The sequence below is a fragment of the Salvelinus sp. IW2-2015 genome, linkage group LG19, assembly GCF_002910315.2.
Source record: "Salvelinus sp. IW2-2015 linkage group LG19, ASM291031v2, whole genome shotgun sequence".
In the NCBI taxonomy this organism is placed as follows: Eukaryota; Metazoa; Chordata; class Actinopteri; order Salmoniformes; family Salmonidae; genus Salvelinus; species Salvelinus sp. IW2-2015.
Genome location: NC_036859.1, coordinates 19,650,253 through 19,671,008, shown reverse-complemented (window position 1 = coordinate 19,671,008; position 20,756 = coordinate 19,650,253). Strand labels below are relative to the sequence as shown.

Genomic DNA, 20,756 nt, shown 5'->3' with positions numbered 1-20,756 from the left:
GCTGCCCTATGGGACTCCCAATCACGGCCGGTTGTGATACAGCCTGGAATCGAACCCGGGTCTGTAGTGACGTCTCTAGCACTGAGATGCAGTGCCTTAGACCGCTGCGCCACACAGGAGCCACAAAATAAAAAAAATAAATTAAGCTTGAGTTGAAGCTGAATTGCGGTTCCTTCATAAAACAACATCATTATAGTTTATTAACTAGTTATTACAGTACTACCAGAATTGAATATCCTATATATTTGAGAGTAAGGTGGCTTGAAGTGTGTGGCTTGAAGTGTCCAGACCAAGTATTTATGCAGAACGTCCACGGGAAATAAATACCACAAGCACAGAGACCTATGATGATGTACACCGGCATGTGGCAGATATAATACGGGAAATTGGCACGATGTCAACTGTCAAGGATACTATACTCATTGAAGGTTGCTGTCGGTCGGATTATCGTCGCTGCGCTTGGATGGAAATCAGGACTCAGGAGAACGTTCAGATCTGTCTGTCACAGCAGCAGCGGATGGATTGAGACTGCTTTTCCTCCCGTAACTTTGTATTTGTGTTTTGTTTACACTGAAATAAAATAGGGATATCGTGGATATGATGATTGAATTTTCCCGTTGCACGGAATAATGATTCGTTCATTTCGTTTTGGAAATATTTGTGTTTGAAAACAGCAAGGATTAGACATGGTGAACAAATTTGTCTTGCCTCTCGGTAAATTTTGTCTACTTTTGTTTGTATCACATGATCTCTTTAAAAGCGTAGTTAGATGGTCAACAGCATAAAGTTAAATCAATGCTTGCCATTGAACTTTCCAGCAATGACTCTTTAAAAAAAACGCTACATGTGAATTCATTATGCTATGAAACGAAATGGTAATTTCTGGATTTTGTGGAACATCATTTTATTTTGTGGTTTAGTAACATACACAAACACAATTTCCATAGCCAATTGTTTTCTGGGTATTTTTTTCTAACTTTCGTTTCCTTTTATTTTTACAGCAGTAGTTGCAAGTCTAATCACTCTTGGATTGTCTGGTACACCGGGAAAAAAAGCAGGTAACACTGAAATATACACTGTGTGTAGAGTTATTTATTTCCCTGTTATGTTGGAATATACCTAACTGGGAAAAGTAATGTCTGTGTAATGAAGAAGACCATGAAACACCAGATCAATAACAATACATTTGATACATTTTTAATGTCAGACAAAGCTGGATGGTATAATAGTTCTGTATGATTGGCACCTGAACATTAACTTGTTCTTCAGTGACAAACAATTCAGGGGTGACTCCAATAGGCCAATGTGGCACCTGGATAAAGGAGGCTGAGGGAGGCCTGTTCACCTCCCCCAACTACCCCCAAAAGTACCCACCAGAGCGAACTTGTATTTATATCATTGAAGGTAAGACATAAACACCATCTCAACCAGTAAATGTTTTTTATTTATTTATTGTGTTTATTTTTCTTACATTTCCCCACTGTGTTCTCTCAGCTTCACCAAGACAATGCATTGACCTCTTCTTTGATGAGAAGTATTCAATTGAGCCTTCATGGGAATGCAAATTTGACCACATTGAAGTCCGCGATGGGCCCTTTTCCTTCTCCACTTTAATTGGTCGATACTGTGGCCAGGAAAGCCCTTTGTATATTAAATCAAGTGGGCGATACCTGCATATAAAGTTTGTTGCAGACGGCGAACTGGAGGCAATTGGATTTTCAGCACGCTATAACTTCACTCAAGGTAATATCATTTCAAATACATTGATTTGCTTTAACCGTTTCAATATTTGCAGTGTTATTCTGAGGTTGTTGCTGAATGTGTGACTCCGACAGGCTAACTGTTTGTCTCACCCAGACACACATGGTGACACACAGACACAATATTGACATAAAGTTGTACACATCCAGTTAATGCAGAGAACTTCAGCCAAAACAATTTACCAGTCACAGCTCAGTGACTGAGCTACAGGAGACTGGTGTGGTGCTTACTGCTGTGTGTGTCCATATCAGCTGCTGCATTTGGAGTGCAGGCACACATGCTGCAACTGGGGGGGGGGGGGGGGGTTATCTCCTCCTTCACCCAGCCCAGTTAATGAAACTTGTCTTCAGGGGAGTACAGCTTGTCAGCTCTGAGCCTCGGCTTAAGGATACCCATGCAGCTGACAATTTATTACTGGCAGAATTTATAGGGCACTTACGTTGGGAGGAAAGATTAATCTGCTTCCTTGTTTCCCTCTCTCCCAATCAAAGCCATTCATCAGATCAATCTTTCAAAAATGTGTCTCAGTAACCTCACATTCTTGTGAAGGTTTTGACATTGCAGTAGACATGGTTATTCGATATCACTGCCTGCCCTCCATTGGAGTCAAGACTTGAAGTGAGGGGCTCATCCACAAGTTCCGATGTGATACTTCAGTGTCAAAAGATGAATATAGATTGATATAAAATAGATATAAATTGATTCCCATATAATCTCTCCCTGAAACACAGTGGCACATTTTGAGGAGTGAGTGAGTGTGAGGGTACATGTTGCAGGACTAATACAACAAAAAGTATCCATAAAAAAAGCATCCATGCAACAATACTCTAGCCAATAGAAAGCCTTCCCAGGCCTGCGTTGGTAGAGAAGTACAAGCTGATTTCCCAGTGTTTACCTCAGAAGTAATGAATCCTTTAGTGCCAAATGCTAATCTCTTCTAATTCCTCTCATCAGTGGCAGGATAATTCATTGACCGATCATCATCTTATTACTACACTGTTACATAAGCGTAAGTGTTTGCAGTAAATATTTGTTTTAAACTGGATAGAAAAGCAAGATTTACATATGTTTATATATTTTTCATATTTTTTAAATATATTTTTCTTCTGACACACACACACACACACACACACACCAACACACACACACACACACAACACACACACACACACACACACACACACACACACACACACACACACACACACACACAGTGAATAATCCATGATACAGAGGTAAGAAACAAGAGGATTAATAAGGATTCATGGATGAGGTTAGGTTTTAAATAGTTCAGCTGTCTCCTCCTTGCAGCCATGGTGATATTACAAAGATCTGCCTCTAAATATAACTGTTTTATATTTATATTAATATTTCAAAAACTGGTTTCTCCCTCAACCTCATCTTTTTAGATTTTCTCATGAAAACATTTTGGAAGTCCCATTTTATCAATTGGTTCTCATTGCTTGTGCAACCTAATCTGTATAAAGCTGGTCCAAGGATTATTAATCCACCTACAAATCATAATGGTGAAGCTTTAGGATAGAAGTCCTGTTCTTTCTGTCTCAACATTTTTTTATGAAGGACAAGTGGATGATTGCAGAATGGATTAAACTAAGGACAGAGTTCACACAGTCAAGAATATGCATTGCTGGCCCTTATCCTTTCAGACACAGAACATGTATTTTGTGAAATGGCAGAAAAGGTATACAATAGGTTCACTGTTGTGTGCTCTCTTTTCAGATCCTGAATTTAAAGACCTGGGTGTCCTACCGCCTCTGCCTTGTAGGTACACGGTTCTTCTTATATCACCTATGTAAACATATATAAGCCTCATACTGTATATTGTAACAGCAAACTGTTGTGTAACTAACACACTGTGCAATGGACTCTCCTGTACTACAGTTTGCGAATTTGATCTGGGTGGATCAGATGGGATCATTGATTCTGCAGCAATACTCAAAGATGGCAAAGCCTTGCAGACAGAGGCTGTGGACTGTAGGTGGTTCATTCGAGCGCCACCAAAAGGAAGGGTCAGTACAGTTCTTGTGTGTTTTTCTTCTTCATATTTGCAATATCTCTCACTCACATTCTCCATTAGTCTTCTGGAAAACATGCTATACAAAAGATACACAAGTCAAGTTCCCATTTGGTTGGAAACCTGTTGTTTCACACTGTTATTTGAATTTTTTTTGCAGATCTATTTGCGATTTTTGGAATATGAGATGCACAACTCCAATGAGTGCAAACGTAACTTTGTGGCTGTGTACGACGGGAGTAGCTCAGTGGAGCACCTGAAGAACAAGTTCTGCAGCACAGTGGCCAACGATGTCATGTTGGTTACCTCGGTGGGGGTCATACGAATGTGGGCTGATCAGGGCAGCCGAAAAAGCCGCTTCCGGATCCTTTTCACAACCTTCCTAGAGCGTTAGTGAATTAATTCGACACAATTTCCACTCCATCTACTGCTATGTTTAATTGTTGACACGTTGTTTGAAATGTTCCAATTAGTTTGTAAGGAGAGGCAGTCGCAGGGAATACAGGGTCCCCTTTACTGGGTTATTGTATCACTGTAAAAAATATATAGTTGTTTCAACTAATTATTATTAAGTAACTGGTTCCACAACCTTTTTTAGTTTACTCAACTTTTCAATCAAAGTATTAACTGAACTTACATTCTTTAGTTAGCCCAAACTTAGCTCCAACTTAGGCAACAATTCAGTCAATTTAAAATTATGTCTTTGCTCAACTTGTCTCATATGTTCATTCAACCAGAAATTATTATATGGGCATCTTCATCAACAACAAAAAAAGTCTGTGGAACCAGTTACACACACACAGTGCTTTTGACATACAATATTTTCAACTTACACATTTGACACATGTTGAAATACATGATTACATTGTCCATGTTCATTTATACGGTAATTATTATTCAACATGTGTTCATTTGACCTGCGATTTGAACTGACAACCTCTTGGTTTACGGAATACTGATCGTCCTGCTATGCCTGTGTCAATGATTGATTTGACCTGTATTGCTACACTTTGCAGTTCAAAGTAAATCTCAGCTCTGTTAAAAGTACACAAAAATAAAACAATTTTATTTATCACAGTGATTAAGGAGTAACATTAAAACTGAGTAATATGCCCCACCAACATTAGACAACTACTGTATACAGAAAACCCTAAATGCTGAAATAAGTCAATCAAATCAATGATGAGAGAATAGTCAGATTAACTGATCATTGACACAGACATGGTGGCGTAGCAGGAAGATCAGTATGCTGTGAACAAAAAGGTTGTGAGTTCAAATCCCAGGCAAGCTTGTTGAATAATAATTACTGTATAAATGAACAATGTAATCATGTCTCTCAAATATATAAATTGAAAACATTGTATGTTAAAAGCACTGTGTGTGTAACCAGTTGCATAGCCTTTCTTAGTTAAGATGCCCAAATAATAACTTCTACTTGAATGAATATATGAGACAAGTTAAGCAAACAGATCACTTTAATTAAATTGACTTGAGTTGGAGCTAAGTTTGGGCCAACTAAAAATTTTAAGTTCAGGTAACACTTCGACTGAAAAGTTGAGTAACTGTGGAACCAGTTACTTAATAATAATTAGTTGAAACAACTAGATTTTTTTTTACAGTGTAGTAACAACACTCCTGGACCAAACGTGATCTAAAGTCACTTGCACACTGCCACATTAAACCCCATCAAACACCAATAAACACTGACAAAAAAAACAACTGCATATAGGTGTCTGTTTGTTGGCATTTGTTGAAGTTTGTTGTGGCAGTGTGCCTTATTGTTTGCTTTTTAATCTAATTCATTAGTTTAAAACTCTATTTAATGTTTAGGGAGTAAAGCTATCTTCCCCTTGTTTTCAGCTCCATGTGAAGCGGAGGCTTTCTTTTGCCATAGCAACATGTGTATCAACACCAGCTTAGTGTGCAACGGGATCCAGAACTGTGTCTACCCCTGGGACGAGAACAACTGCAAAGGTGAAACACCTGTTCCATTTGGGTATAGAGCTGACAAATATGAACTACAGTTAATGTTTTAGGTTAACCTGTATGACAAAAGTACAAGTTAATGGTGCATTCTAAATGTAATGTTGATAAATCTAAATGTAACTTTCATCACACTATTCATCACAATTCAAACCTAGCCGCCAAAATAGAAAACTTGATTGTATGTAATATTTACTGTCCACAGAGAAGAGGAAAGCCAGCATCTTAGACAATATTGACCACACCAATGTCACAATCATTCTAGTCACCTGTGGTCTGGTGGTTGTCCTTCTCATTGTGGCAAGTATCATTCAAGTTAAACAGCCACGCAAAAAATACATCATCAGGAGGGATGACTTTGACCCCACATTGCTCCACGAGGCCTTTGAGCCGCCACATTATGAACTGTGCACTCTGCGGAGGGCAGCCTCTGCCGACCACATGAGCGAAATGGCTATGGCCGAGGACTTTGATAAGTTTCACAAACTCAGACGGTCTTCGTCCAAATGCATTCGTGACCACCACTGCGGCGGAGCCCACTCCCAGGTATCCAGCATCAGGGGAAGCCAAAGTAACCTGAGTGTGCGGGACGCAGCCATTATGTCAGACATGCCTCTCTCCCAGTCCCACCAGGCCACACCCTCCAGCCACAGGAATATACTGATGATGAAGTACAGTTACTCACAGGACGGGCAGGATGGTTGTGACCAGGATGACGACATGGATGACTGTCAGACCCCCAGCCAGAGCCACCATGTCCTGGCTGCACATCAGTCAATGTCCAATGATTTCTGAGGTATGAGGAACATGCATGCCCTACAACCACACACATTTTCTGTTCCTCTTTGCTTGTTACATTTGTTTTAAATAAATATGTTTTTGTTCTGCTTGGATTCACACGAGTAGCCTACAAATTAAGAATGCATATCATGGAATGGTTGTGGTCTTGTAAGTATTTTTTGTGAACAAAAAACATACACATTCTGATATGATCTATGGTGTCCCCTTGATTTTAATGTATGTATGTTGTGGATATGAAGTTGTTTATTTTCCCCCTTTGACTGTGTACATGAAAAATACAATATACATCATGTGTTTGCACCTGTTATGATTTAATATTTAGCTTTTTATTGTTGAATGGTGTTGTCTATACAGTGTTTTTTCCTGTCAGTTATAATACATTGTTCCCTCTGTATTGTCTAGGCTACCCCATCTCCAAATACTGTACCTCTGTTTTGTTATTACATTTACAAATGTATGATCATTTTACATCAACATTATATTATTAAATGCTTGGTTTTGTGACACATAGGGTGGTAGTAATAGAGGATGGTATGTTGACCACAGGAAAAAGCATGATGATTGAGAGGAACTAGGAACTACCAAAACTGTATTTCGCATCAAGTCGGACAAAAAGCTGCAGCACACCTTGGTTCAGAGCGAGAGGAGAGCGAGGTTTCGATTCTAATAAAGTATTTTCACCTTTTCTGACATTCAAATGTCATGTCAGTTTGCTATTTAGTTACGTCCCACGTGTTTAAGTGTACTTCTGGTGGCTAGTCTCGTAATTTCTACATGTTCTTGAATGATGTAGCTATCAATAAATGTCCTTGGATGAGTAGCTAGCTAACAGTGGGAGGAGAGGTTTCCAGCAGCTCGCGCTCATTCATTGATTCAAAGTAGCAAGTCATCATGGCAGAACAAAGTCTACTGGAAACGGAGGCAATACAATGTAACGTTAATGCTAAAGACAGCGGCTTCAAAAAACGTTTAGGACTGATCGCAACTGGAATTGTCGGGGGGTCATTGGTTGCCCTTTACGCTGTTGCAGGTCCATTTGTTGCACCTGCTTTGAGAAAGGTGTGCCTACCTTATGTTCCCGCAACTACAGCACAGGTGGAAAATGTCCTGAAAGTGCTGCAGGCGAGATCTGGATCCCTCGTGGACATCGGAAGTGGGGATGGAAGAATAGTAAGTACGTACACTTAGTAGTCTGATCAGAGGAGGACCAGCCATTGTCTGAATTTGTGATTGTAACTTCACTTTTGATTGTTAAGTTAGACCATTGGGTTTGTGCAATTTGCAGCGGTTGCACTCTTGACAGGAAATTAAAGTTACAAATTGCATTAGAGGGAATTTAGTTGTAGCCTATTAGCATCCCAGAAGACTGTTAGGCTGGACATGTGTAGTATTTTGTTGCTCCTATCACTGGCACTTTGATTTAACCATGCATTTAATTTCTGCAGGTGATCGCAGCTGCAAAGAAAGGATTTGAAGCTGTTGGATTTGAGTTGAATCCATGGTTGGTGTGGTACTCCCGTTACAGAGCTTGGAGAGCGGGTGTTCATCATTCTACTTCCTTCCACATATCAGATTTATGGAAGGTTAGTCAATCCACCAGTGATCATTTACAAATTGTTCTTCATCCAAAATAACGTTTATGTAGTAGCCTAATACCCAATACAGGGTGGACTAATGTTGGGTCTTTCTTTTAATGTATGTGTATGCCCTGGTTCTCAGGTCAGCTTTAATCAGTACTCGAATGTTGTCATATTTGGAGTACCTCAGATGGTGAGTTTAACTCTTATTTATCTACTAGACTTGACAAAATAATGGTAACTTCTTATTTTGTAAATGCCACCACATCATAGCACTACATCAACAATATTACCCTCAATATGATGATTGATTGTATTACTTCACAGATGGATCAGTTGGAGGGCAAACTGCAGACAGAACTACAGAGCACAGCTAAAGTGGTGGCCTGCCGTTTCCCTTTTCCCACCTGGGCACCTGATGGCACCGCTGGAGAAGGAATAGACACTGTGTGGGTATACGATGCAGAGTCGTTTAAAACAGAAAGAGGAACACATCAGGGACATATTGTAACTCCACAGCAGCCCCTGGGCAATGATGACACTACCACGTCATACTAATTGTGTTCATATCTGAATGCCTCAGGGATTTGTTGATTTGAAAATCATTCCCAGGATGTTATCAAATCAAATGTGTGAGAGTCAGTAATAAAAGAAAAAAGATAATTTAAGCAAATTCACCATCTTGCATTCCTTACTACCTAACACGATTCATTTAATTTGACTGAATATGAAATTAAAGTCTTAAAACTTATTTGTTTAATGTTCATTTTTTTAAATATAAAAGTGCGCAGCTTACTCTTGTACCGTAACTCAATACCGTCAGCATGCTGATAGTTGCTGGACATAGCAGTTTTTACCATAGCTAGCCTAGCCACAGGGCCCCCGGAGTGCCTGATAAAATTGCTACATTGTATCCCCACGGGGAATCAAATAGTGAAGTTACATTGTAACCAGTGATCGAATCGAACATCATTCTGAGATGTGTTTTTTTAGTTCGCTGGCTGCTAGGCTTTTCACCAACTAGCCAGACGGTGTTATGTGTTGACTGAAAAGAGGACAGTGTGCGTCAGCATTCAAGATGGACACCGCCGAGGAAGGTAGCTAGCAACCTCGTCAACCCATCTTGTTAACAAATTTACGTTACAGAATTTGTTAACCTCCTGTTGTGACACACATTTGATTGCGCCTCTAGGAATCTGTTTTGTCGCAAATTGACAATAACCGTTTTTTTCTACCGAAGCTACAACCTGCATGAAGTAGCTAGCATCACTAGCTAACGTTAGCTAGCTTTAGCTAAGTTACATGCACTCACCACTAAGTCCAAGATGCAGTATAACCCACCTTTATCACTGCTAGTTAATAGCTAGCTTACTGACTTCTCTGCACTTCTACACGTTGTTGATTACATTTCAATTCAATAGACTAGTGATGTATCCGTCCTCCAGTTCTAGCTAGTTAACTAATCAACATAGCTAACATAACAACAATAATATAGAATATACCTGTTTGCCAACCCACCCATTAGTGCTGCCAATCACTTGATTAGTGACAGGTAAAGCATGGGGATGATTCGTTGCTCTTTTGTAAAGTTAATCAAAAGCCCCAGAGTATTTACAAATGAAAGGTCCTGACAAAAAGAGTCTTGAGATCGCTGAAAGATCTGCTAGCTATGTTTTCATGCAAGTTGCACATGAGGCTTTGTTTTGAGAAACCATATCTGAATTTCATGAACCCTGTTCTCTGATTTTGTCTGATTCATATCCTTGTCTTCTGCAGGGGATATATGCCGGGTCTGCCGGTCTGAAGGAACCCCGGACAAGCCACTATATCACCCCTGTGTTTGCACAGGAAGTATAAAATTCATCCATCAAGAATGGTATGTGGTGCTGGTTGGTTGTATACTCAAACACAGGGCCAGTGGCATTTCTTTAGAGACAGACTGGGTTCTTGCCAGAGCATGATACATTCAACAGAGAGGAGCAGAGCCAAGTATTACTATGGGAACGGTGTAATGGAAGCCAGGGTTTGACAAGTTGCCATGAAAATGTGATCTCTTAGCCAGAGATGGGCTCTGATACTAGATCGCTCCCTGTGCTAAATCTAGCTAGATGGTCTGTCCTTAAGCAACTGAAATTGATCTTTTATATTGCTGCACATGTGACACCACACTTACATAATCCATCTGTATTTTTACAGCTTGGTACAATGGCTAAAACACAGCAGAAAAGAATACTGCGAGTTATGCAAACACAGATTTGCTTTTACGCCAAGTAAGTCATTCAATTTAATTTCCTTCTATATACCTATTCTGTTTAACATATTATTCAATGCAGCATTTACTTAAATGATATGGGGTTCCAACAACGTGACTAACATATAGGCCTAACCTACCTCATATGGTCATTTGCCTGTTTTGACAGAGGGATTGCAGTCCAATATCATCATCCAATGACTGACCTCTAACATATTTCTTGAAGTGTTTTATTTTGAAGTGCATATGCGGTCTTGATCAGCCTCGGGAAGTATTACTTATTCTCATTTGAGTAAGACTGTGAGCTGCCCTGACTAGTTATCATTCAAGACAGGCCTAGGGGACACACACATAGCCTTGTCTATACTAATCCATTACTCTAGTGTTGCTCAATCTAATCTCTATTTCTCTTACCAGAGTCCGTCTGCCATCCTCATTCATTTAGTGAGAGGTTTAAATTGTAGTTTTCTCAGATGATTAAATTGTCTAAAGGACAAGCATAGTCTGTCATGATACCAATAGAAAATACTTTGCCACTTTTCTGACCAGACAACTATTATGATCCAATGCAAGCATTTCTTAGTTCTGAATGGACCCAATTAGGACCAGTAAAGGAAGGTTGGAATTTGAGGATGTGAAAATGAAATATCCTGTTTTGATACTTTCCTTCCTTTGTTTTTTCCAGTCTATTCTCCAGACATGCCTTCCCGACTGCCTGTTCAGGACATATTTGCGGGGCTGGTGACAAGTGTAGGCACAGCTATTAGATACTGGTTTCACTACACACTAGTTGCCTTTGCTTGGCTGGGAGTCGTTCCTCTCACAGCATGTAAGTACAAATGTTCTAAAACACAGTCTGGTGGTACATGTTGTTCAGTAAGCTATCCATTGTTGGCTTTGTTGAATATGTCAGTGTGTGTTGACTGACTGTCTTATTCCCGCAGGTCGCATCTACAAGTGTCTGTTTACCGGCTCTGTGAGCTCACTCCTTACCCTGCCATTAGATATGCTTTCTACGTAAGATGGTCATTATTTTCTTCTGAACCTGTACAAAATAATACCCTATAAAAACATTAAACAAATGTTGTCTAGTCATTTAGCCAATAACATTCTGACTCACCATGAGACAATTGTAATGTCCCTTCATCCACAGAGAGAACTTGCTGGCGGACTGCTTGCAGGGTTGTTTCGTGGTGACGTGTACACTCTGCGCCTTCATCAGTCTGGTGTGGCTGCGGGAGCAGATTGTTCATGGTGGCGCCCCCCAGTGGCTGGAGCAGAATCAGCAGCAGCAGCCACAACATGCACCAGCTCCACAACTTAATGAGGTAACCAAAAATCTCACTACAAAGTCACTCTTTGGGTGAACATAATTATGTGCTAACTATAGCATTCCTTCGCTGCAACTTGTCACTTTTAATTTGAGTGTTAAAGAGCGCTCAATACACTCTTACTTAACCAGAGATAGCCTCTTCTAATGTTCTGGAGCTATCGCGCCCACCTTTGTGTCCCGTGTCTTTTCCCCAACAGCAGGGCCCTGGTCCTGGGCAGGGGGCGGGTGAGAACCAGCCTGCTGCTGCTGAGCCCCTGGCGGACAATGGTCCAGCGGCTGAGGTCCCTGACATCCAGGTGGACCCGGCAGAGGACATGGAGCTGGAGGACGAGGCTGAGGATGTAGGGGACGCCAACAATGGTGCACAAGGTATGAACCTTCGAATGGAAAGGTTCTTGCCTGGACCCAGATCTGTTTGCACCATTTCTCATTGTCAGTGACAAGGATTTGGTAAAATGGCACAAATAGACTGGCACTCAGGATATAAAGGTTCAAGATGTTAACCTATTGCAGCCTTATTTCAAAGGCTAATTTAGGATGGTGGTTTTGTATTTTACAACATTTTTATATCATAATGTATATTTTGTCATCATAGACATTAATCTGTAGGCGATATCTGGACTGCTTGTTTGACAAAGTGTTAATTTGAGGTGTCAGTAAGTGAGGTGCTGCTTTTGTCTCTTTGTAGATGACATGAATTGGAATGCCCTGGAATGGGACCGGGCAGCAGAGGAGCTAACGTGGGAGAGGGTGAGTTTGAATTAGAATTCCCTCAGGCCTATTTGTGTTATATACCCATTGGTCATTGTTGTGTATAAGAAATGTAAAGTGAAATTGAACATTCTGKTTTTTTTTTGTTTTTTTTCACAGATGCTCGGTCTTGATGGCTCCTTGGTTTTCCTGGTAAGTAGCTCATTCCCCATGTTTGATGAAAATCTTCAGGTTGTTGTAAATATGTTGTCCTTCTTTCTTCATCAGGAGCACGTCTTCTGGGTGGTCTCACTAAATACACTCTTCATTTTGGTGTTCGGTACGTGTCATTAAACTTATGTTAAGAGAATGTGCCATTTTGATTAAAAAATATGTTTTTATCTAAATGAATATTATAACAGTGACTAACATTTCTTTTCAGCTTTTTGTCCGTATCATATTGGACATTTCTCAGTTGTGGGTCTTGGCTTTGAAAATAATGTAAGTACCAGCTTAGTGTAAATTACATTGAATTTAAGGCCTTTCTCTTGCGTGTAACTAGAGAGATTATATTTGAAATCTGTATGAATAGATTTTGTGAAGTTTGTTTTGGAATCTGAATGACTTGCTCCATACACTGTTGAGCTGCTTTGCAGTGTCAGAAAGAAGAAGATTTTAATCATGTAATTTCCTGTTGCAGGTGCAGGCCTCCCACTTCGAAGGCCTCATCACCACCATCGTAGGCTACATCTTCCTGGCCATGACATTAATACTGTGCCATGTATCCTCTGGTATCTGTTACAAAAGTGTGTTATAGTTAAAAGCCTAGTTTTAGTCTCTTATAGACATGTAGTACCTGTGATGTATTGCATGTGTTTTTTCCTTAATGAAAATCCCAGGGATTGGCAGCGTTGGTGAGATTCCAAAGATCCAGACACCTTTTAGGAGTGTGCTACATTGTTGTCAAGGTACTGAACATTATGATAATGATTTTGTCCTTGATTGGGAATGCATAGCCTGACTGGTATATGACTAGTTTGTGTCTTATGGGCTCAGAAGTATATACATACAGCATATTGTGTTTATCTTGCATACAGTATATTCTCAGTCTGGATTACAATATAAACTAATAATTTGCCTTCTATTGCCATTGAAATAAACACCAGTTATAATACATATTGATATTATGATTAACCAGGTATCCCTGCTGGTAGTCGTGGAGATCGGTGTGTTCCCTGTCATCTGTGGCTGGTGGCTCGACATCTGCTCACTGGTAAGCTGACCATGTTCTTCTGCTTTAATGATGCGTCCTTTCAAAATAACAATTGATACCTCCATTAACCTTTATTGAATAGCCAAATGTTGTTCTGTGTTGTTGCAGGAGATGTTTGATGCCTCTCTGAAGGACAGAGAGCTGAGTTTTGACTCTGCTCCCGGCACCACCATGTTCCTCCACTGGCTTGTAGGGATGGTCTACGTCTTCTACTTTGCCTCGTTCATCCTCTTACTGCGAGAGGTGAGATGGTATTCTCTCTCATACCTTCATAGCTGTCATTTGAGGTGCCATAAACCTATGTCAAGAGATTTCTGCTGTTGAGTGATGTATCCCAATTAGATCTGTTTCTAATTGTCGCTCTAGGTGCTGAGACCTGGTGTTTTATGGTTTCTCAGAAACCTGAACGATCCTGATTTTAATCCTGTCCAAGAAATGATTCACCTGCCGATATACAGACATCTCAGAAGATTAATTTTATCAGTGGTGAGTTGCAACCCACTTATTCCTATCTAATGTACAATGCCATAGCTATGGGTGCCTGGACAGGACATACAGTGCCAGTAACACTGGGTTTCTGGTCTTTCTCTGCAGGTGGTGTTTGGCTCCATAGTTTTACTAATGTTGTGGCTTCCCATAAGGACGATCAAATTCATCCTCCCAGCCTTCCTCCCCTACAATGTCATGCTGTACAGGTAAGTGGGGCGGCAGGTAGCCTAATGGTTAGAGCACTGGACTAGTAACTGAAAGGTTGCAAGATCGAATCCCCAAGCTGACGAGGTAGAAATCTGTCGTTCTGCCCCTGAACAAGGCAGTTAACCCACTGTTCCCCGGGAGGCCGTCATTGAAAATAAGAATTTGTTCTTAACTGACTTGCCTAGTTAAATAAAGGTAAATACATTTTAAAAAGTCTGGTGGCCTGGAATAACAATGGAATGACTTGACTTAAGCCATAGGCTCCTAGTAATGTCATGAAGCTGTTACGGCCGAAGTCGACCGTGTTGCAATTACCGGAAGATAAGTCATTGGCCGGATTATGCCATGCTACATGCCACGCTACAACATCAATAACCAATGCATGTTTAGCAATGAATAAATGCCTCTTCAGTAACTAACAAATACCTCTGTAATGTAGTCCGTTATGGGTGATGGTAATGTCTCTGTCTGTCTCTGTTTCCCAGTGATGCTCCAGTCAGTGAGCTCTCTCTGGAGCTGCTGCTACTTCAGGTGGTTCTGCCTGCGCTGCTGGAACAAGGTCACACACGCCAGTGGCTCAAAGGCCTGGTCAGAGCCTGGACCGTCACCGCTGGATATCTGCTGTGAGTGTCACACAAACAACAACAAACCAACTCTCTGTTAGACTGTGAGTGTTCTTGGGCTTTATCATTTATATTGGAATCCATTATTTTACTGGGATATACACTACATGACCAAAAATATGTGGACACCTGCTTGTCGAATCTCATTCAAAAATCATGGACATTAATATGGAGTTGGTCCCCCTTTTACTGCTATAACAGCCTCCACTCTCCTGGGAAGGCTTTCCACTAGATGTTGGAACATTGCTGCGGGGACTTACTTCCATTCAGCCACCAGCATTAGTGAGGTCGGGCACTGATGTTGGGCGATTAGGCCTGGTTCGCAGTCAGCGTTCCAATTCATTCCAAAGGTGTACAATGGGGTTGAGGTCAGGGCTGTGTGCAGGCCAGTCAAGTTCTTCCGCACTGATCTCGACAAACCATTTCTGTATCGAACTCGCTTTGTTCACTAGAGCATTGTCATGCTGAAACAGGAAAGGGCCTTCCCCAAACTGTTGCCACAAAGTTGGAAGAACAGAATCGTCAAGAAAGTCATTGTATGCAGGCATTAAGATTTCCCTTCACTGGAATTAAGTGGCCTCGCCCGAACCATGAAAAACAGCCCAAGACCATTATTTCTCCTCCACCAAACTTTACAGTTGGCACTATGCATTGGGGCAGGTCGCGTTCTCCTGGCATACGCCAAACCCAGATTCGTTTGTCGGACTGCCAGATGATGAAGCGCGATTCATCACTCCAGAGAACGCGTTTCCACTGCTCCAGAGTCCAATGGCGGCGAGCTTTACACCACTCCAGCTGACGCTTGGCATTGCTCATGGTGATCTTAGGCTTGTGTGCGGCTGCTCGGCCATGGAAACCCATTTCATGAAGCTCCCTATCCTATGACGGTGCCATGTTGGAAGTCACTGAGCTCCACAGTAAGGCAATTCTACTGCCAATGTTTGTCTATCGAGATTGCATGACTGTGTGCTCGATTTTATACACCTGTCAGCCAGAGGAATTGCCGAATCCACTCATTTGAAGAGGTGTCCATACTTTTTTATATATAGTGTAGTTCATGTAGGCTGTCATTGTTCTCCCTTAAAACCAGGATTAAACCCCAGAGTTGCACTATTATAGACTGACACATATCCTCAGCCTCACCTCAGCCAATTAGAAGACTTTGAACCCCATGTTAACGGTGCTGTCTGTGCCACAGAGACCTCCACTCGTACCTGTTGGGTGACCAGGAGGAGAATGACGATGATGTGGACCAGCAGGCCAACAACAATCCGCAGGGGAGGAATAACAACGCCATCCCTGATGGGCTGCACGCTGCCCACCAGGCTATCCTACAGCAGGGAGGTCCTGTCGGCTTCCAGCCCTACCACCAACCCATTAAGTTCAGCTTCAGGGTGAGTCATGACTACAACTTGCATATAATAATGATAATATGATTCACCTGGTAGGAGGTAGCCTGCCTAGCTATTCATTAAACCTGACACTTGTTTTCTCTAAGCCATCTTTGTCACAGAGCGTTCAAATAAAATTCAATGTGGTCTATTCATGTGTATTCATTCTTGTTTTTCTAGATTGTGTTGCTGATTGTGTTCATGTGTGTGACACTGCTGGTGGCCAGTCTGGTGTGCCTCACGTTGCCAGGTGAATTCACTGTATAGTCCACTCAACTCACTCAATGTAATTGCGCTGTCCCACTCCACTTTCTTCCACATTTACCTACTGTCACCCTCTCTTACTCTCGCTGTCTCACCCCCTCTCTCCGCCCCCTGCTACAGTATTTGCCGGCCGGTACCTGATGTCTCTCTGGACGGGCAGCGCAAAGATCCACGAGCTGTACACGGCAGCGTGCGGCCTATACGTGTGTTGGCTGTCCATCAGGGCCATCACCGTACTGCTGGCCTGGATGCCACAGGGCAGGAGGGTCATTCTGCTCAAGGTCCAGGAGTGGACCCTCATGGTAATGCTCTGCAACACGGTAATGACTATCAACACCCACCGCCAGCACACAGCACACACACTTCTTCTAACTCGTTCTTCTTCTTCTAACTCGTTCTTCTTCTAACTCATTCTTATTGTTTTTCCCCTCACACTTGTAATGCAAACAGCAACTGAATTAGAATAAGCATGTGATTTTATACAGCAACATATATGGCAATATAGACACTTATAAGACATACACGAGTGGTTTCAATACTGTATGTTTTGGGGTTGTGCTTTTTTATTTTACTGTGCTTTGTTAGTTTTTAGTAGCTCATCTCTGTGTGGTTCTAGGTCATTCATGCCCTCTATATAGGCTGACTCCGAATGCAATCTGAAGTCCGCTCAGTGAAGTGATACCTACTGTATCTGTGTTGAGAGGCCTGTGTTTCTAGCCCTCTGTTTTCTATACGTTTTGTACTGTAGATCCTGAAGACGGTGGTCGTGGCTGTGCTGCTGGTTGGAGCCATCCCTCTGCTGCTGGGCCTGCTATTTGAGCTGGTCATAGTAGCTCCTCTCAGGGTGCCATTGGACCAGACACCACTCTTCTACCCCTGGCAGGTACTGTAAGGGCCACCCATCTAACACCAATGACCGTATAGCTTTACATTGGATTGAAATGGTCATCTTAAAATGTTACACTTGCCTAATGACTCATCCTGAATTTAATTCCGCTGCTCTATGATCACTCCATACATTGTCTAAAACTGCCTTCCTAGAATAAATTTCTGCTGACGTCAGAATGAGGGGCGTTGTACAAAACAAATTAATCAACGATTGGATCGTCTCTCACCAATCAGAGCATCAAAGTTGATAAGGTCATCATGTAGGCTGACTCTGGCCTAACCCACCAGTTTCTGTGACCAATCAGAACGGTCAGAAGGTGTTTGCGTTTTACAAAATGTCAGGGAGGCAACCATGTCAGGGAGAAGAAACGATAGTTTGGCTGGAGCGATGTGAATGGTCAGTCAGCTAATTTGACACTGCACCTAAAACTTTTATGATGAAGTCTTTAGCTTCCTACAATTGGATAACAGAAGAAGAGGCAACAACAGCCAACAACAGACTAACCTGCTCTTGTTGGGACTTTTTGTTTCAGGACTGGGCTCTCGGAGTGCTCCATGCCAAAATTATTGCTGCCATTACTCTGATGGGTCCCCAGTGGTGGCTGAAAACCGTGATTGAACAGGTCGCTCCCAAAAGACTGTTTTACTATGATTATTACCCTAATTAGTGTGAAGAGCTGTAGTTTGATGCCATTAATAATATAGCTCAGATTAATGTTGAATACGTTTTGGAATTATATTGACTTCCTAGTGTTGTTCCCTCTTCTAGGTGTACGCTAATGGAATTCGCAACATTGATCTCCATTTCATCATCCGTAAGCTGGCTGCTCCGGTTATCTGTGTGCTACTGGTGTCTCTCTGTGTGCCCTATGTCATCTCTGCTGGCATCGTCCCCATCGTAGCTCAATATTCCCCAGGTAAGGCAATTATCAGATAATGAAAGTGTAATTATTGGTTTCAGTTGTGTGCGTGTGCGAGAGAGATATATATTATTGGTGAGGGAAAGTGAGCAAATTTATCATTGAACCTCTGATTGCTCTTTCTGCAGGAGTTACCATGGAGATGCAGAATTTGGTGCAGAGGAGAATCTACCCGTTACTGGTCATGGTAGTCATGCTGGTGGGAATCCTCTCCTTCCAGATCCGTCAATTTAAGCGCCTTTATGAGCACATTAAGAATGACAAGTGAGTACTCTGACGTTAAGCTCAGCACAACCACAGTTGTTACTTATTGCCGATACTGACCTGACAAAATGGTTTCCGGATGTCTCTCACAGACTGTGTTCGTCTCCATTATGACAGTGGAGCACCATAGTTTCCAATACAGATCATAAAAGGACTTCTCCAAGCCTCCTGAGGATATACTTGTTGGCATACTGGTGTGCTATTTACACACTGTAGGCTCTCTCCTTTCATGGCATGGTATTTCTCTCTGAAAGTATTTCTCTCTCTCTCAGGTACCTGGTTGGACAGAGACTGGTGAACTATGAACGCAAGGCGGCAGGCAGAAGCACCACAGCCGCACACAGCAGCTCTTCCCAGGAGTAGGAGCTGTTATCACCTGACCTGAGAACAGCCTCTAGTTGTGAGGCCTCTCTCCTCCCTTCTGACATCTCTTCACATTCATGACTCAAGCACTCGCCTCTCGCAATGTCTTCTTTCACTCCCTGCTTACAAGCGTAGCCAGAGAACTGAGGAGTTTGTTTTACAAAAAAGATTAAACAAAGTCAAAAATACCCTGATAACCAACCAACTTGGAATTGAAAAAGTGGTTTAATCTTTGTACATCTTGAAAGAAAAAAATAGTATTTTGTGAATTCATTTATTGAAGACTTTGTGAGTTCCTGTTGTTAGGTCTGGATGGACTGCTACAGTACCTGACCTGTTTGAATAGGAGGAGGCAGAGTCCCGTGAAGCCTCTTTTCAGCTCTGCTCTATGGGATAATCCCATTGGAACACATGACTGAAGCTCTGCTTTAGAGGGAGCAATGTGAGACAAGGCTGAAGAACTTTGGGATCAGTTTTTGTAGTTTGTATTTATTTGTTTCGATTTCCCTTTTTAGGGGTTTAGTATTACAGTGTGTGGGTGAGAGGTTGTTATTTGCAAGAAAGAAATGTTCCTATTGGAATGGGTGATTTAGTCTTTCTGTAGCAGGGCTTAAACAAGGGACTTTTTAATTCAGATTTATAGATTTCGGTTCACTGACCGGCCACAAAGGAGCTAATGAGTGTGTCAAGCTTCCCTGAATAGCAATATACTGGCTTGATGGTCTCCTGTCTCAGGCTGGGGTTATTAATTAACCCAACTAGACATATTTATATGATGTAGCTCTAGTGTTTAGTGTCATTTGAGAGAACCCTAAAAGGCAGAGTATCTGCTGAGTTTGGCATTAGGAATTTACAAGATTGTAACTGTGCTCATGAAATTTGTATAATTTCTACTCTACAGTTCTTGCTACACCTGTTCTTACTTATGCACGAATATCAGTCTGTTGCACTTTAAAAAGCTTTAACATAGTGGCAATCATTCATAAACCATTTTATTTAAATCAAGTCAGTATTTCATTCTGGGGGTGAGGACACTAAAATTAAATATGAGTTTTCGATCTAGTTTGACACTTTTTGGGGCTGTGTGTTGAGATATGTTTGTAAATAAAGCATTTTTTTTTTTCATTTCACTGTGTACCATTGTCTTATAAGTTCCAGGTTGAAGACTTGATTTCCAAATTTCAGAGAGTGTATTAAATGCTAAGATTCTATAAGTGACCTTCTAGTAACTTAATATACAAAACTGGATGCTGGTGTTTACCTGTTGAGTTTATGCAGACTCATTTTTAAGCAAATGTTCTATTTTTATAAGTGCATATAGAGGCAGTTTCTAGTTGTGTAAATCTTGTGTTGCTGTTTTGTCTGCTTCATGTTGTTTTTCTGTGTGTTCCTGAGTGGTCAAGTGTGTATTGGTCATCTTAATAAATGGCTACTAGAAAAACCCCATGGATGTGAATAATAGCATAAAATACTTCCTCTTGTGTTGTATCATGATAATAAGCCTTGCTCAGTCACCTTCCTATAGCACGTGTGTCTGTTGGGGAGACATTGGCGATATAACAACATCCCTACATGGGAGGATTAACATTTTGTTAAACTTTTATTTTTAAATATTGATAAATTACTTGTGATTGTGTGTGTGT

General features: G+C 41.3%; 3 protein-coding genes across 4 annotated transcripts; all 3 read left to right on the top strand.

Annotated features, from left to right (window-relative positions):
• Positions 1-641: 641 nt before the first annotated feature.
• LOC111978974 (neuropilin and tolloid-like protein 1) lies at positions 642-6,642 on the top strand. Its single transcript, XM_024009233.2, has 9 exons — positions 642-714; positions 1,002-1,058; positions 1,270-1,404; positions 1,495-1,743; positions 3,502-3,543; positions 3,664-3,791; positions 3,957-4,185; positions 5,657-5,770; positions 5,985-6,642. Exons 1-9 carry the CDS (start codon positions 687-689, stop codon positions 6,572-6,574), a joined length of 1,572 nt encoding a protein of 523 aa, XP_023865001.1. The 5' UTR covers positions 642-686; the 3' UTR covers positions 6,575-6,642.
• A 545-nt stretch (positions 6,643-7,187) lies between these two features.
• On the top strand, positions 7,188-8,908 carry atpsckmt (fATP synthase c subunit lysine N-methyltransferase). The gene is made up of 4 exons (XM_024009234.2): positions 7,188-7,750; positions 8,026-8,163; positions 8,300-8,350; positions 8,485-8,908. The coding sequence occupies exons 1-4, from the start codon at positions 7,472-7,474 to the stop codon at positions 8,713-8,715; spliced, it is 699 nt and encodes a 232-aa protein (XP_023865002.1). The 5' UTR covers positions 7,188-7,471; the 3' UTR covers positions 8,716-8,908.
• Positions 8,909-8,965: 57 nt separating this feature from the next.
• On the top strand, positions 8,966-19,662 carry LOC111978973 (E3 ubiquitin-protein ligase MARCHF6). Of its 2 annotated transcripts, none has more exons than XM_024009232.2 (26): positions 8,966-9,254; positions 9,934-10,033; positions 10,354-10,427; positions 11,094-11,237; positions 11,353-11,425; positions 11,562-11,736; positions 11,939-12,110; positions 12,430-12,491; positions 12,612-12,644; positions 12,720-12,771; positions 12,874-12,932; positions 13,132-13,212; positions 13,331-13,399; positions 13,630-13,704; positions 13,813-13,947; positions 14,071-14,190; positions 14,299-14,399; positions 14,886-15,023; positions 16,222-16,417; positions 16,595-16,664; positions 16,799-16,980; positions 17,427-17,561; positions 18,100-18,189; positions 18,336-18,483; positions 18,615-18,750; positions 19,023-19,662. In XM_024009232.2, the coding sequence occupies exons 1-26, from the start codon at positions 9,236-9,238 to the stop codon at positions 19,111-19,113; spliced, it is 2,730 nt and encodes a 909-aa protein (XP_023865000.1). In that variant the 5' UTR covers positions 8,966-9,235; the 3' UTR covers positions 19,114-19,662. The 2 variants fall into 2 exon arrangements, with proteins under 2 accessions (XP_023865000.1, XP_023864999.1); XM_024009231.2 differs by having other exon boundaries at positions 16,799-16,998.
• Positions 19,663-20,756: the final 1,094 nt, after the last annotated feature.